At 45.8% G+C, this 16,319-nt stretch overlaps 1 protein-coding gene across 7 annotated transcripts in view; it reads right to left on the minus strand.

The window, feature by feature from the left end:
• The window catches only part of TRERF1 (transcriptional regulating factor 1), an 82,095-nt gene that overhangs the window by 12,454 nt on the left and 53,322 nt on the right, over nucleotides 1-16,319 (minus strand). For 3 of the 7 annotated variants that reach the window (XM_081854520.1, XM_081854521.1, XM_081854522.1), the window contains 6 exons: nucleotides 14,009-15,679; nucleotides 10,998-11,050; nucleotides 9,401-9,551; nucleotides 8,387-8,704; nucleotides 3,866-4,235; nucleotides 966-1,032 (listed from right to left, as the gene is read on the minus strand). In XM_081854520.1, coding sequence (XP_081710646.1) covers nucleotides 966-1,032; nucleotides 3,866-4,235; nucleotides 8,387-8,704; nucleotides 9,401-9,551; nucleotides 10,998-11,050; nucleotides 14,009-15,427 — 2,378 coding nt within the window. In that variant the 5' untranslated portion in view covers nucleotides 15,428-15,679. The remainder of the gene's footprint in view (nucleotides 1-965; nucleotides 1,033-3,865; nucleotides 4,236-8,386; nucleotides 8,705-9,400; nucleotides 9,552-10,997; nucleotides 11,051-14,008; nucleotides 15,680-16,319) is intronic. The other 4 variants (XM_081854525.1, XM_081854523.1, XM_081854524.1 and 1 more) reach the window with 4 other exon arrangements.

Genomic DNA, 16,319 nt, shown 5'->3' on the forward strand with positions numbered 1-16,319 from the left:
GGTTAAGAACTTTACCTCAGGATGAGAACAGAAATCATGCGGTGGCGGCGCAGCAGAAGCAGAAGACCCCATTAGCGAAAGTGCGCCTCAGGTTAAGAACAGTTTCGTGTTAAGAACGGACCACCAGAACAAATTAAGTTTGTAACTCGAGGCACCACTGTATATTGGTTGAAGAATGCAAAACATTGCACGGGTGTTCTTTTACACGAAAAGTACCACCTCAGAGATCACCCTCTGTGCATGACCAGGGCACCACACCAGATATAATTGTTCTTGAAACTCAGGGGTCCTTCCAGAAGTAGTTTCTGAAGCAACATAAGAAGCTGCAGTTGTTGTTTTAAAAAAATAAATTTTCAAGGCAAACTACTGGCAGCGTTCACACGTCACACTAAGCCATGCTTAGCGGTTTTTACCAAGAACAGGCAGATCGCTTCTGTTTTCCACCTCGCTCAGCAAAAAACCCCAATCCCTGGCTTAGTGTTACATCTGAGACAGGGATCGTGGTTAGTTTCACTCCCAAACACAGCACAATGTTAAGTGTTAAATCCAAACCAGAAACCAGGGGTCATGGTTTGTTCCTTCCACTAGGGGAAGAAGTGAGGCAGAAGCAAGCTCTGCATTCATGGCAAACCATTAACTATGGCTTACTGTGAACATGTAAACTACAGTTGTACCTTGGTTCTCGAATGCTGAAAATCCGGAACTAAGTGTTCCAGTTTTTGAATGCTCTTTGGAACCCGAACATCCGATGTGGCTTCTGATTGAGTGCAGAAAGCTCCTGCAGCCAATCAGAAGCCGTGTCTCAGTTTCTGAATGTTTTTGGAAGTCGAATGGACTTCTGGAACGGATTACGTTTGAGAACCAAGGTACGACTGTACTAGACCCAAGATGTTTTGGATCACATTCAGTTTATAAAACTACAGTGGCTACCAAGTGATGTCTGAGTACGTGAGACTAGTTCTTACGGTTCTATGTCAATGGTCTGTTCTCCAGGTCCTGGGGTGATTGGGACACTGACTCCATCAACACTATCTGTAAGAAAAACAAGAATATGTCATTCTGTGTGCAGGCAGGCATTCCCTTCACTAGTACAGATTTGCATCTTTCTGGGAAAAAACTAACAGAAAACAAAACTTATTCGGGACAAAGGGTTGTATCCAACTAAGTAGAAACACTGAAATTAATTGACCCGAGTTAGTTAGAGCCATTAATTTCAATTGGTCTACTCTGAGTAGAACCAGCACTGGATACAACCCACTGACTGCCTGAACCATAGCTCAAGGATAAGAATACGCATTTCCATACAGATAGTCCTAGGTTCAATCTCTGGTCTTTCCAATTAAATAATAATAATAATAATAAATTTTATTTATATCCCGCCCTCCCCAGCCGAAGCCGGGCTCAGGGCGGCTAACAACAATAAAACAGTACAACAGTACAACGCAACAAAACACTCTAAAATCATTCATTATAAAATTAATTCAAATCAAACCACTGGCAACCATTGGGCCAGGGCTCTGCGAAGATTGCCGAAGGAGGGAGTCAGGCTGTGCCCTGGCCAAAGGCCTGGTGGAACAGCTCTGTCTTGCAGGCCCTGCGGAAAGATGTCAAGTCCCACATGGTCAAAACAAAATAAAAAAATTCCTTCCAGTAGCACCTTAAAGACCAACTGAGTTAGTTCTAGGTATGAGCTTTCGTGTGCATGCACACTTCTTCAGATACACTGAAACAGAAGTCACCGGACCTTTCTATATAGTGAGAAGGTGGGGAGGGGTATTACTCAGAAGGGTGTATCTGAAGTGTATCTGAAGAAGTGTGCATGCACACGAAAGCTCATACCTAGAACTAACTCAGTTGGTCTTTAAGGTGCTACTGGAAGGAATTTTTTTATTTTGTTTTGACCATGGCAGACCAACACGGCTACCTATCTGTAACAAGTCCCACATGGATAAAGATAGCAGGGAATGGGGAAAAGCCTCTCCCTGAGATCCATCAAAGTAGACAGGGATGGCAAATCTGTGACCTTCAAGAAGTTACTGGACTAAAACTCCCATCATCCCTGGCTATTGGCCATGCTGGCTGCGGCTGATGGGAGTTGGAGTCCATCAAAATCTGATGGCCACAGGTTCTTAAGAAAGATTCGTATGTTCGGCGGCATCTATATATATGACTAGCATGAACTTCACACTTGAGACTATTTTGTAAAAAAATATTGCAAGTTAAAACTGCTAAAGAAATTACTCAAGGCCACAAGCAAGTAAAATTATTCTGCACTGATGAAATGGGGGGGGGGTTGTTAAACCATTGTGTAACTATGGTGAAAACTGTCCCACTGCAAAATAGTGAAGGTTGTACAAATGGAACAATGTATGTCTGCCCCCTTTTGAACATTATCTGCTATCTTCATCTCTTCATGGTACTCCAGAACCCGAGGTCTAGGAACATACACCTTTTTTTGCACACACCTTTCATCCAGACAGTTCTCATGACAAGAACCTAAGTGGAAATGACATCATGGCCCCCATGCTCAAGAAGCCCCACCTGGTCCACAGGGCTAATAAGAGACCAGTGCAAAACCAGACCAGGATGGGGAGTTTGAAGAGGCCAAACGCAACCATTAACAATTGTACACAATGCATCTTTGTTGCTGGACTATACCACATGAGGTTGCAAGCGAAGGGGCTGGGGTTCAAAAGTTTGAAGGCTCCTTTGTGTAAAAACCTCCCTAGCAGGTCAGAGAAAAGACGAGGCTAGAACCCTTTTTTCTAGAGAAATAGGTGCCAGTACTCATCATGAAGTTGTTACACAAAGTGCCACACCTTTTAACAACAAAAAAAGAGGTGCTGCTGCTGGGTACCCTTGAGTACCCCCTGGGGGGAAAAGCACTGGCTTTGACTAGAAATTCTAGTTTTGTATATGCAAGCTATTTGCTGTTGTTGTTTTTTAACATGAGTGACCATTTATATATTCTACCTCCCACCTGCAGCCTCAAGTGGTGTTACAGTTCATCAACAGGTATACAGTGGTACCTCGGGTTAAGTACTTAATTCGTTCTGGAGGTCCGTTCTTAACCTGAAACTGCTCTTAACCTGAAGCATCACATTAGCTAATGGGGCCTCCTGCTGCCACTGGAGCACGATTTCTGTTCTCATCCTGAAGCAAAGTTCTTAACCCGAGATACTATTTCTGGGTTAGTGGAGTCTGTAACCTGAAGCATATGTAACCCGAGGTACCACTGTATTATGTGGGGCAAATGATCATGTAGCCCAATCCTAAAATGGATTGGATGGATTCCAGGGGCAAATGGAGGAGTCTTTCAGGGTGGCATGTTCCTTGGGATATTCTACAATCCCTCCTCTTCGGTCACATGTGGGCAAGAGAGAAACTGCTATCCGAGTGACCGCAAAATAAAATGCCGTGTGATTTAAAAACCAACACTGTGCTATACAGAAGTGAGGCAAAGTCGTCAGCATGGAAACTGGGTAAGTTTACAGCAGTGGCTCCTAAACTTTCTCCCCCGTGGACCACTTGGAAATTGCTGGACCACTTGAAAAAATGGCCTTGGCAGAACACTTAATTTCTGCCTGTTGTGGCAACTGCAATGCACTGGGGATAGATACCGTATGATTTTTAACTGTCCTTTAATGGCTTGGGTTACATTTAATTGCATTCCACAGAATCTGCATCGCGATACAGTAAAATGAAATGCAAGAAATAAAACGTACGACAAAACACAACTAAAAATCAATATGTGTATTCCATATGGACATGTCATGAGCCACCTGTAAGAAGCTCGCATATACCACAGGTGGTCCATGGACCACAGTTTGGGACCCCCTGGTTTACAGGGCATCATCATACTTACTAGATCGACAGAGAAGCATCCGGGGAGTGGGTGTCAAAGGTGTGAGCGGCAGCTGGGGGTGAGACGCACCATGAGCGGATGTGATAACGCTGCTGAAGAGGCCAGATCCATGACGTACCGGGCTGAGCATGGGAGGTGGGGTGTAAGGAGGGGGGTCATGAATGCTGTCAAGCAGGTGGTCTCCTAGGATGCGGGGAGAGCGAAGCTGGCTTTGGTACAGCGTCGCGCCCAGGTGGGGTGCAGCGAGGTTGTAAGAAGGTGGTGGTATGAACAGAGGCTCAGGTCTGTGGCGGTATTTTTTCTTGTCTTGAAATGGTTTGAAGCTTTCTTCAGAGTTGGCCGTGCTTTGGTGCTGTTTTCTGTTGAGGTCCTGAACGGAAGGTTTTCAGCATTCAGACAACTTAAGACATAACATGGGCAAATTGCATCATGTACTTGAGAGTCTCAGGCGGACACGAAAACCTGAACCAACTCATGAGCCTCTATGAACCAGCCTATATTTTGACATCAATGAGGTGACACCCTAAAACAACCTCCACCATTTTTTTTTCTTTGGTTGACAGCTAAGAAGTGAGCTTTCACCCACCTTCCCTCAGTTCTTCAATGGTCTGACAGAGTGTGGTTTTTCCCCAGTGGTGAAATGATTAGCAAACTTAACTTAAAATGAGCCAAGCTAAACCAGAGACCTCCCTATGTACATTGGCAGCCTGACAGGGATCTTGACAGATCCGCAGAACAGCCCCAAAATATAGAGCTATGTACGTATACTCAAAGTCTTGCAATTTCAGCCACCAACTTATCTTTGATATTTATTTCCACTATCAAATGTGTTCGTGAAACAATGCTTCAGCTCATCATTAGTCTTTAACTTGCTTTATTGGCATAAATGACACTGATTTTATGACCTGTGCTGCAGACCTCATTTCCTGCTTATTTTACGTATAGGCTCCAGTTGTTTTAATTGATACCATCCTCATTTATTTGCACATATTTCATTATTTAGAGAGAGAAAAATGATGAACTACTAAATCAAAGAGCTCTCTAAGCAGCATAGAAATAAAACAATTGACCAAAGCATATCTAAAATCCATAAAAACTGAAAGACAAATATACACACAATAATCATCTTTAAAACATGGATAAAAAGAACCAATTTTAAAATAAATCAATACAGGAAACTAAACTGCATTTGGCTGGCTTGTTGATATGAAAAAGCCTCCAGCAAGCACCAAAGTGGTACACTGCTTATGCTATAAGTTTGCTTTCCTGAAGACATACATGTGGGTGTTTTTGTTGTTGTTGTTAAAACTTCCCATTTTCAGAAAAAAAAAGTAAGAGTGGAATCCTAACCTCTGCCTGCCCCTAAAACCAATGGAGTTAGGATGGTGTCCTGGTGCATCTCTGCTGACCTCCACATGTGGAGAGAAGCATAAGCAGCTGAGAAACCCCCAGCTATGCAGAGGAGGAGGAGTTTGGATTTGATATCCCGCTTTATCGCTACCCGAAGGAGTCTTAAAGCGGCTAACATTCTCCTTTCCCTTCCTCCCCCACAACAAACACCCTGTGGGGTGAGTGAGGCTGAAAGACTTCAAAGAAGTGTGACTGGCCCAAAGTAACGCAGCAGCTGCCTGTGGAGGAGCGGGGAAGCGAACCCGGTTCACCACATTACGAATCAACTGCTTTTAACCACTACACCACACTGGCCACACTGCCAACCATATCCAGGCAGGCAGAAAATCTATTGCTAGTGGTTTTCTTGCTGGTTTCTGCGGGCAGAAAACTTCACAGGATTGTTCTGAGGGTAAAATATATAGCGCGGGAGAACCATGTATGTCACTTTGAGCTCTTTTGGAGGAAAGGAGGGATAAAAATGTGAAAAATAAATGAATCCCTCTTACAAGAAGCAGGGCAAAATGGGGATGAGAACACTAAGGTCCATACCCCTCAACTGCTACCCACCTCCACGAGTTGGAGGTCAAACATCTGAAGCAGGGAGCTTCCAGGACTCCAGGGGACTCCCTCTGTGATTCAGACAATGCCACGAACTCACAGAGGTTGACAGGCATGGCAACTGAGGGGGACTGAGCTTAGCGCACTCATCCCTGCTCCCCCCACCCACATTCGCACCCAGCGACTCCCCGAAGGTGATTTGTGTCCTTGAGAATTCACACAAAGATATCTATAATCTGCTTTGGGGGGGGGGGAGTGTTTGTATGTATAGGGAGGAAAGGAAGGAGGAGACTAATTAAGTCCTTCACAATACCTGCCGGAGTATATTATTCTTACAATAATAATTAGGCGATAAAGGCTATTTATCTGCAGGAGACAATATTAGGCAAAATCCCACTCAGCCCTGCTCCCACATTATGGAAGAAGAAAATGGTTTCGAGCAACATTAAAAACAAACAAGCACAAATAACACTGATAGGCAATAAATCCCTCTGCCTTTTTTGGGAGGGGGGAAGTAAAGTTTCCCCTTTAGGAATATTGGGACAATCCAGAAAGAAAAAGCTGCTTCTGCCTGAACTGGAAGAGACCAGGGTACTCGTTAGGGCTGGGCCATTTAACAATATATCATCCAAAACTGAAGTCCATATTGTGATATTGGTTTCATAATTTTTGACCTGGCAATATATCGCGAATCATGGTGTGTGTGTGTGTGTGTGTGTGTGTGTGTGTGTGTGTCTAGGGGATGAGTAATTATATCAGGCATAGGCAAACTCGGCCTTCCAGATGTTTTGGGACTACAACTCCCATCATCCCTGATCACTGGTCCTGTTAGCTAGGGATGATGGGAGTTGTAGTCCCAAAACATCTGGAGGGCCGAGTTTGCCTATGCCTGAAATATATACAGTGGTGCCCCGCAAGACGAACGCCTCGCAAGACGGAAAACCCGCTAGACGAAAGGGTTTTCCGTTTTGGAGGCGCTTCGCAAGACGAATTTCCCTATGGGCTTGCTTCGCAAGACGACAGCCCATAGGGAAATCTCCGGGACAGTGGGGAAGCGCAGCTCGTCTTCCCCGCTGTCCTCGGACCTCCTCCGAAGCCTGGCGGCGGGGCGGGGACACCTCCTCCCGCCGCCGGGCTTCGGAAGGATGCCCCGATGCCGGGCGGCGAGGCGGGAAAGTCTCCCACCGCCGCCCGGCATCGGAACGATGTCCCGAAGCCGAGCGGCGGGGCGGGAAAGTCTCCCCCCGCCGCCCGGCTTCGGGGCATCGTCCCGATGCCGGGCGGCGGGGCGGGAACACCTCCCCCCGCCGCCCGGCTTCGGGGCATCGTCCCGATGCCAGGCGCGGGGCGAGAAAGCCTCCCCCCGCCGCCTGGCATCGGAACGATGTCCCGAAGCCGGGCGGCGGGGCCGCGAAGCCTGGGCGCGCTGGCAACTCTCCGCAAGGAGCGCTCCCGCTGCTTGCGGAGAGGTCCGCGAAGCCTGTCCTGGACCTCTTCTGAAGGCAGGCGGGGGGAAAAGTCTTTGTCCCCCCTGCTTGCCTTCCCAGGGGCTTTTAAATCGCCCGGACAGCGGAGAAGTCCTCCGCTGTCCCGGGCGATTTTAAAATGCCGCCCGCCAGAAGAGGTCGGGGGAAGGCGGTTTCCATAGGAACGCATTAATTGATTTTCAATGCATTCCTATGGAAAACCGTGCATCGCAAGACGAAAAACTCGCAAGACGAAGAGACTTGCGGAACGAATTAATTTCGTCTTGCGAGGCACCACTGTATATATATATTAGGAGACATCTGAAGGCAGCCCCTTATAAGGAAGCTTTTTACAGTGTGATGTTTTTCTATATTTTAATATGTGCTGGAAGCTGCCCAGAGTGGCTGGGGCAACCCAGTTGGATGGGCAGGGTACAAATAATTATATTATTATTATTGATGATGATGATGAACATCATCATAAATCACAACGTGGAAAAAATTGTGAAGCCAGCCAATACCTCTACATAACTCCATACTTCAGACATGGCAATATATCAGTATATCGTGGCATTTAGCTGGTGATATATCACGATGTTGAAATCCAGGAATCACCCAGTCCTAGTACCCAGTATTGGGACACGGGTGGTGCTGTGGGTTAAACCACAGAGCCTAGGACTTGCCGATCAGAAGGTCGGCGGTTCGAATCCCCACGATGGGGTGAGCTCCCATTGCTCGGTCCCTGCTCCTGCCAACCTAGCAGTTCGAAAGCACATCAAAGTGCAAGTAGATAAATAAGGACTGCTCTGGCGGGAAGGTAAACCGCATTTCCATGCGCTGCTCTGGTTTGCCAGAAGCGGCTTAGTCCTGCTGGCCACATGACCTGGAAGCTGTATGCCAGCTTCCTCGGTCAATAAAACGAGATGAGCGATGCAGCCCCAGAGTCGGCCACAACTAATGGTTGGGGGTCCCTTTACCTTTACCTAGTATCCAGTATTGCATATGTCCAAACAGAGATGATGTTTAACAGGAAGAACTTTTAAAAAAAAATGCAGAGGGATTCACAAGGCACCCCTAGCACAGTTAGTAGGAAGAGAACACTCACAGAGGACAGGCAGGGGCTGGCCACGTTAGGGGAGCATGGCGGAGAGCAAGTCATCCTCACAAGAACGGGCATCTCATCATCTGAGACAGGCTTATCTTTAAGCACGGCGCTGCTGTCAGCAGCCTGCTTGCCGGGATCAGGTGACGGCAGCTTAACGGGCACCGACACAGGCATGACGATGGGGACGAAGCTCTCCGCCTCGGAGGGCAGCTGCTCCTGCTGGTGTTGGCGCTGGGGCTGCGGCAGGCTCTCCCCTTCGTCCTGTGCAGACAACCAAAGGCATTCAGCCTCAACCGTGGACTGCTCCCAATTAGAACACTAAAAGGCAGCACAGACAACAAATAAAAGAGTCTTCTGGTACTCTCAAGGTTAGCCAGCTTATGGAGGCATTGGCCACTGTGGGCTGGAGCCCACTATGTAGTGGATCTGTCAAGTCTCAGTATGCGGTAGGGGGTCAACACCGCTACTTCTCTGGAAAACACAGCATGAAATGTGGCACATGCACATCCCAGGCAGAAGAAACGCCTCAGGACAGAACAGAAAGTAGACTCAGGTGAGGTGAGTGGAGAAAATCCCTGTTTTGGGGGCAGGGATTATTGGTTTGTCGTCGTTCTTATTTTTGTTATGTATTTTGTGGGTTTTACATTGTAATTTTATATTGTGAGCTCTACAAATGAAGGGTGGTATACAAATTTAATAAATAATAATAATGGTGTCATAAGGAGGCGTCGAGGTGTGTTGACAGCAAGGAGCCCCTTTCACTTGGAGGCTAGCCAAACCTTGCGCCTCAGAATAGCTCTCAGGTCTACATGACATCAGACATTGACAGATCTCCATCGATGGAGAATGAACATACTAGAAAACAAAACTGGAGAAAGACACATTTCCTTGACAATAGCAGGATCAGATTGAGAATCACTGTATTTTTTAAAAAAAGGAAAATTGCAAAGCAAAGCAAGCAGCGAACTTTAGTAAAAAGAGTGAAGGCCATACAGCAAAACACCACAGTGTTACCTGTCTGAGGGCAGGAGATGCCCGTATCCCTCCATGAGACCTCATGTGGCCATTTAGGGCTGGCAAACTCTTAAATTCCTTCAAGCATACAGTGCATGTGAGTTTGCTCTTTGTTTCAGATCTCTCACTATGAGTTTCTTTATCGTGAATGCTGATGAAGAAAGGAAGGAGACATGTTTTGATGAGAATGTTTCCAAATACATTTTAATCCAGCCACATACATGTACTCTTAAAAAATAATAATCACAGATTCTCTCTCTGACAGGGCCAGCTTGAGACATTTTGCTGCCTGAAGTGAAGGACCAGGTCTACTCTAGAGCAGGGGCAGGCAGAAAATAGATGGGGATCTGCTGGCAGATCTTCAGTAGACTGGCATGGGGTTCTGACTCCCAAATGTCTAAACAGAAACCTTCTCTGCTGAGTCCTGACCATAAATTAGGCTGCTGAGAAAAAGAGAGATTGGTGGGGAAACAGGTGTACATTTATTAACCTGGGCTGAAGGTGTGCTTGTATTTAATTCTTACTGTGCATCCACCCTTCATAACTGCTGCTTGCCTTCTATCACTGTGCCATTGAGAGCGTGCTCACTTATGGCTTATGTGTGTGGTACGGAAGCTGTACTACCCAGGACAGGATGGGGTTGTGCAGAGTTGTTACGGCAGCAGAGAGCATTGTTGGCTGCCCACTTTCCACCTTAGAGCAGATTTATGCCACAAGGTGCCAGAGGAAGGCACTGGACATAGTAAAAGATCCATCGCATCCTGGTCACTGTCTCTTCGAGCTCCTGCCGTCGGGACGGAGATACAGGACGATGAAGACAAGAACGAGCCGTCTCAAGAACAGCTTCTTCTCCAGAGCGATCTCCAGAGCGATTATTATTATTATTATTTTGCACCTAGCTTTGAATAGTTCTGGTAAACAAAAACAAACAAAAAAAGCAGATCCTGCAAGTCTGCCCACCCCGATCTAAGGAGATCGTGAGCCATTTTTTCCTCAGAAAAACATCCACTGTCAGAGTCAATTCTGTGATCAAGTGCTTTTCTTCTTTTTTTAAGCAATCTTCTCACAACCAAACTATTTTTGAGTGAGGATTAATGAAATTTCTCCTTCAAATGCTGAAAGTGCTTGCCGTTTATTACTGTTGTGAGGTTTTAACAGGTTGGCCCTGATCCAATTCACGGCTAGTGAAAAGGTGGAGAGCAGACAAGCATTAACTCAAGGGTCACTTTTATGCTTTTATGCAGAAGGTTCCATCCAGTGCTATTTTCCTAGAAAAAGAGGTGCCAGAATTTACAATGAACACCTCTGTTGTTCTCTTAGAATGGCAATGGCGCCCACCTGAGAGGTGCCAGAAATGAGTTCCAGAGAGTTCTGGCTGGTTCCATCACTAACTTAGTCCCATGGGCAACAGACTGAGGAAACAACAGGCACCAAAACAATTAAGTCAAAGATTGATAGAATAAGTACCTGATGCTTTAGAGCTCTAGAAGATTCCACTACAATAAACACACAGGTGGACTTGCACAGAGGCCACTATTTGAGGACTTTTGAAAAAACAAAAGTTAAGAATACAAATGTAGCTATATCCGAAATATACCTTTGCTCGGGGGAAAGTGACTGGAGTCTTCCATCAGGCAGATGGACCTGCTGCTAAAGGAAGAGATGAAAATACTGGTATATATCAGCATGCTGAAGAATCATCTATCTAGACTCACACACATGTAATGACTCATTCAAATAATCATTTAAGGAGTTTCACGCAACCTCCCCTGCCCATTCGCAGATGTGTGAAGGTGAATGATGCGGTTATGCTAACTGATCTTGTCTAGGGAGATCAGAAGGTTCCAACAGCTATAGAAGTGGAAGTTGCCATTGTGTTTCCTTATTTGCCCCATGCCCAATGGAAATCAGACTAGCAAATATGATCAGTATTCACTGTTGCTGTTGCTTTCAGCCCACAAATTACACATAAATGATCACGCTTGCATTTTGTTTCCTTTGCACTGAAATATTTGGGCTGGAAAAACTTAGTGACATTCTAATTAATGATGCGAACTGTGTAAGCTATGCTTAATTCCACCGCATCAGACAGCAAGACAAGCTGCAGCAGAATGGAAACAGCGCTGCATGCAGTAAGTATAGGGCAGAACGGGGGGGGGGGGGGAATGCCATCTTACATCCCTAGTTATGTCCCATCCGCAATGATGTGTATATTTGTGAAGCCCCTGATCAGCTGCACATTTGGTGCTAGTGTGAAGGAGCTGTAAACACACACAAATGTACATGAATAGAGAGAACATCCAGGGGGAATCATGTGAAGCATACAGCCGCATGCCTTGGCTTGGCTTGCAGAGACAGACTGTAGTTGGTGCATGTATTGATGGCGGACTGACCCTGTTCCCCCTTCAACACGTGAGGGGTGCTCATTTGAATATGTATACCTGAAGGAGCGTCTCCATCCCCATCATCCAGCCCGGACACTGAGGTCCAGCGCCGAGGGCCTTCTGGTGGTTCCCTTGCTGTGAGAAGTGAGGTTACAGGGAACCAGACAGAAGGCCTTCTCGGTAGTGGCGCCTGCCCTGTGGAACGCCCTCCCAGCAGATGTCAAGGCAATAAACAACTATTTTACTTTTAAAAGACAACTGAAGGCGGCCCTGTTTAGGGAAGTTTTTAATGTCTGACGCTGTATTGTTTTTAATATTCGGTTGGAAGCCGCCCAGAGTGGCTGGGGAAACCCAGCCAGATGGGCGGGGCATGCATGCATGCATGCATGCATGCATAAATAATAATAATAATAATAATAATAATAATTATTATTATTATTATTATTATTATTATTATTATTATTATTATTATTAAAAGTGTTTCTAGCATTGCACAAAGAAGCCAGAACCTTTGTAGAAAATTGTTTATGCTTGCAGAGAACTTTCAGCACTCTGCCACCTCCTTTAGCTGCCTGCACAAACCAGGTCTAAATGGGATGCAGTCTGGGACTTGTGAGAGGGGACAAAGCCTGTCTCATACCCCAGACAATGGGTATACAGGGGCTGCATGGGGAATATTACTGTGGGAGCAAAATGTTCCCCCTTCCACCTGTGGTCGGCTTGGCTTCCACTAACAGAGACCCCATGGTGATAATTAATCTTTGAATGCAGAATGCTGCTGAATTCTCCACTTGGGGAGCTCTGTAATATAGTATATAGACCCTCCACTAATTCATATCCCAGCCATCAGAACTATGGGCATTTTTTCTAGTTTAGCAACATGTTGCCTATTTGGGAGAGGGGTAGGTATACAGGGCTAATGAATGCTAAGTAGTTACCTGACTGACCGCTTCTCCTGAAAAGAACATGCCTGGACCTTGCAAGTGTAATCTGAAGCCCTTCCCTACATGCTACCGCCAAGAGAGGCTCAGAGGGTGGAAACGATGGACAGAGCCTTTTCAGTTGTAGCCCCTCTGCCTGTGGGAATGTCCTCCCAAGTGAGGCCTGCTAGCACTGACACCAGGTAAAGACTACCCTCTCTTCACCAGGGCGTTTAATGGAATTTGACACAGCCAGGTCAAGGTTTTTCTGTCAGTGCCTTTGGCATGGAAGCTGGCATTTTATGCTATGCATTGGGTTTTTCTTTTGAAGAAAAGCAACTGCCACCATTAGAATTTAAACAAGCACAAACTTTTATGTTTTTAAACTATGCCACCTTCAAGACTGCCCTGTATTAGGAGGCCAACAAATTACTGTATTTTTCCATGTATAAGACTACACTTTTTCCTAATTTTTTAAAGTTTAAAATAAGGGGTCATCTAATACACTAATACATGGATAGTGCATAGTGCATTTTCTTAATTTTGGGTTAAAAGAAATAGGGGTCGTCTTATACATGGGAGTGTCTTATACATGAAAAAATATGGTAATTAATAAATAGATAATAATAATTTAGTTTTTATTATTTGCTGCCCATCTGACTGGATTGCCCCAGTTATTCTGGGCAGCTCCCAACAAAAAACAACAACCCAATAAAAATCAAGCATTAAAAACCTTCCTAAACAAGGCTGCCTTCAGGTGTCTTCTAAAAGTCAAATACAGTGTACCTTGGTTTTCAAACAGCTTAGTTCCCGAATGTTTTTGCTCCCGAATGTCACAAACCCAGAAGTGACTGTTCTGGTTTGCAAACTATTTTTGGAAGCCGAACATCCGACGGGGCTTCTGATTGGCTGCAGGAGCTTCCTGCAGCCAATCAGAAGCTGCAATTTGGTTTTCAAACATTTTGGAAGTCAAATGGACTTCTGGAACGGATTCTGTTCGACTTCCAAGGTACGACTGTAGTTGTTTATTTCCTTGACATCTGATGGGATGTTCCACAGGCAGGTGTCACTACCGAGAAGGCCCTCTGCCTGGTTCCCTGTAGCTTTACTTCTCGTAGTAAGGAAACCGCCAGAAGGCCCTCGTAGCCGGACCTCAGTGGCCAGGCTAATAAGTTGTGGATTCACCAAACCGTTGTGCCAATGGGAGCCTAAAACTTCTGAGGGAATTCCACTTCACACGGCAGAGGCTAATTTGGTTTCTGCTTCTTCCCAAACTCAGATACAGGAAAGAAAGTATTACATACCTGAGGCCACATTGGACCAGGGGACAATGGCTGTGGCCCTTTGCTATCCACGTGGATACCTTCTGGGGGCATCAGAGGTTGCTGAGGGACACCACCAGCGACAGAATTCATGTCCTGCTGAACTGGGCCCTCTGTTCCTTCTGCCAAGGGGAATCCAAGGTGCGAATCCATCAGTGCCTGAGCCTTGTTGTTTCTCTGGTAATGGTTGGGCTGACTGGCATCTCCTGGTGGCGGCGGCTGCTGCGGCTGCGGCTGCAATAAGCTTTGTGAATACAAATGCCTGAAGGGTTGCTGCTGATCTTGATAGAAGTACTGAGGCACTGCTCCCAGCTGAATGAGCTGCACAGAATGACCCCGATCCTGAGAGTACTGATGAGTCTCGTGCAGAGGCTTCTGGTCAGGATCTCTGTGAAAGGCAGGAAGTTGCATTTGCATCTGCTGCTGCTGCTGCTGCTGCTGCAACTGTTGCATCATAGGCTGTATTGAATAATACTGAGCTGTTTGCACTGGGCATTGCCTCTGCTGCTGCTGTTGCTGCTGCTGTTGCTGCAACTCATGTATTAAAAGCCTATGTTGTCCTTGGTGGGATTGCTGCTGCTGCTGCTGCTGCTGCTGCTGCTGCAGATAGTATTGATCCTGCTGTAGCTGCTGCGGCAGCAGGTGTTGAGAGTGCAGTTGCTGGAAGTGGGCCTGCCCTTGATGCATGGCAGGGTGCAGATGGGCTAAATGCTGCTGTTCGTCGTAATAGAGGGGTTGCTGGTGCGCCATCATGTGCATGTGCTGCTTCTGCGGCGCACCGACAAAACCCTGGTGGACTTGCTGTGGCACCTGTTGGTATCTCTGCACGGCAGGCTGCTGCTCCACCGCAGGCTTCTGAGACAGCAGCTGCCGAAGGGCGCTGTCGCCAGTGCCGCCCATCGCCGAAGGCTGGATGACCTGAGATACGTTGTTGACTTGGATCCTTAAGTTCTGGTTTGCAAACACTTGGGCGAAGGAGTCCAGCTTATGCAAAACGCCACTCGTCATCTTCTGCGGCCTGACCTCGTTGGCTTGGGAACACAGATGCTCGTATCCGTCAGCTACTTCGCCTTGCCCCGCTGAGCCCCACATGACGTTTTGGTTGTTCCTCACTGGGACGTGGTTCCCAGAACCCAAATGGGCCCAACTGGATTGCCTAGGAGAATCCATCAACCCAAGGGTTTTGGACCCAGCATTCAAAGCTATGTTTTCCCTAGTGTCTTGAGGGAACGATGGGGAGAGCGGAGATTCCTGAGTTGCATCCATGGCTGATGTTCCATAGCTGTGGCTTAACGGTGCAAGGGAATTTAGGTGTTGTTGTTGTTGCTGCTGCTGCTGGTAATACAAGCTTTCGTTGTTGTTGACAACATGGCTTGTTTTGTACATTTGCTGATCTCCCATTTTCTCTCAACAAAAACCATTTAATTTTTTAATTTTTTTTAAAGAAACCACACACCAAGATCTGTAATCCCTGAGAAATCGTCTGTGAAGTTATTTATTTTTTTGGCTCTTCCATTTGCACTACGGAACTAAATTCTTTCTGAATGGCTGTTCCCCTTTCAGGCAGAGAATGTTTCATTCCTTCATAAAACGGACCGAAAAAGCATCAGACTTCATTCTAAGAAGATAATATACTCAGCATACTCTGGACACCTGGGAAGGGAAAGGAAAAAGGTATAATTGTTTTTATTCTGTTCTGCATACCCTTATCAACTTTCCTTGGAACAAGGGTGCATCTAGCATAGTTAAAACAGAAAAAGGTGTTTAAAGGATACTTGCAAAACCATATTGAAAAATCAGAACTTCTATTGGAATAAACAAGTTCCGTTTTAAATACTGAAATACTAAATAAGATGGATAACAATGTGTAATAGAAAAAGAAGCATGAAATTAGGATAAAGGTGTGTAAAAGAAAGTAATAGAAGTGGAAAGAAATTGCAATTGAGTAGATTGGAAGTCTAACACAAAGGTGGGGTGAGGGTGGTGGATGGTGATGGGAAAAGGAATTATCTGTGGGACTGAATGTAGGTATGTTTGAATATTTTTAAGGATTGTATGAAATGTATGTTTGTATGCTTGTATTAAAAAAAAAAACAGAAAAAGGAAGGAAAGAAAGAACACTTGACCCTACTCAAAAGTGCAAGGTTTGTTTTTTTAAGAAAAGGTAATTAAATCTGTTATCATTGAGAAAAAGAAAAAGCACTTTGGGGAGGGAACTTAGAATGACTAGGGGGGGTGCTTAAACATTTTCCTGCTCTTCATTTCTATGCTCTAAATACAACTCCAATGCCAC

Source organism: Podarcis erhardii (genome assembly GCF_964252035.2).
Source record: "Podarcis erhardii genome assembly, chromosome: 3".
NCBI classification, from domain to species: Eukaryota; Metazoa; Chordata; class Lepidosauria; order Squamata; family Lacertidae; genus Podarcis; species Podarcis erhardii.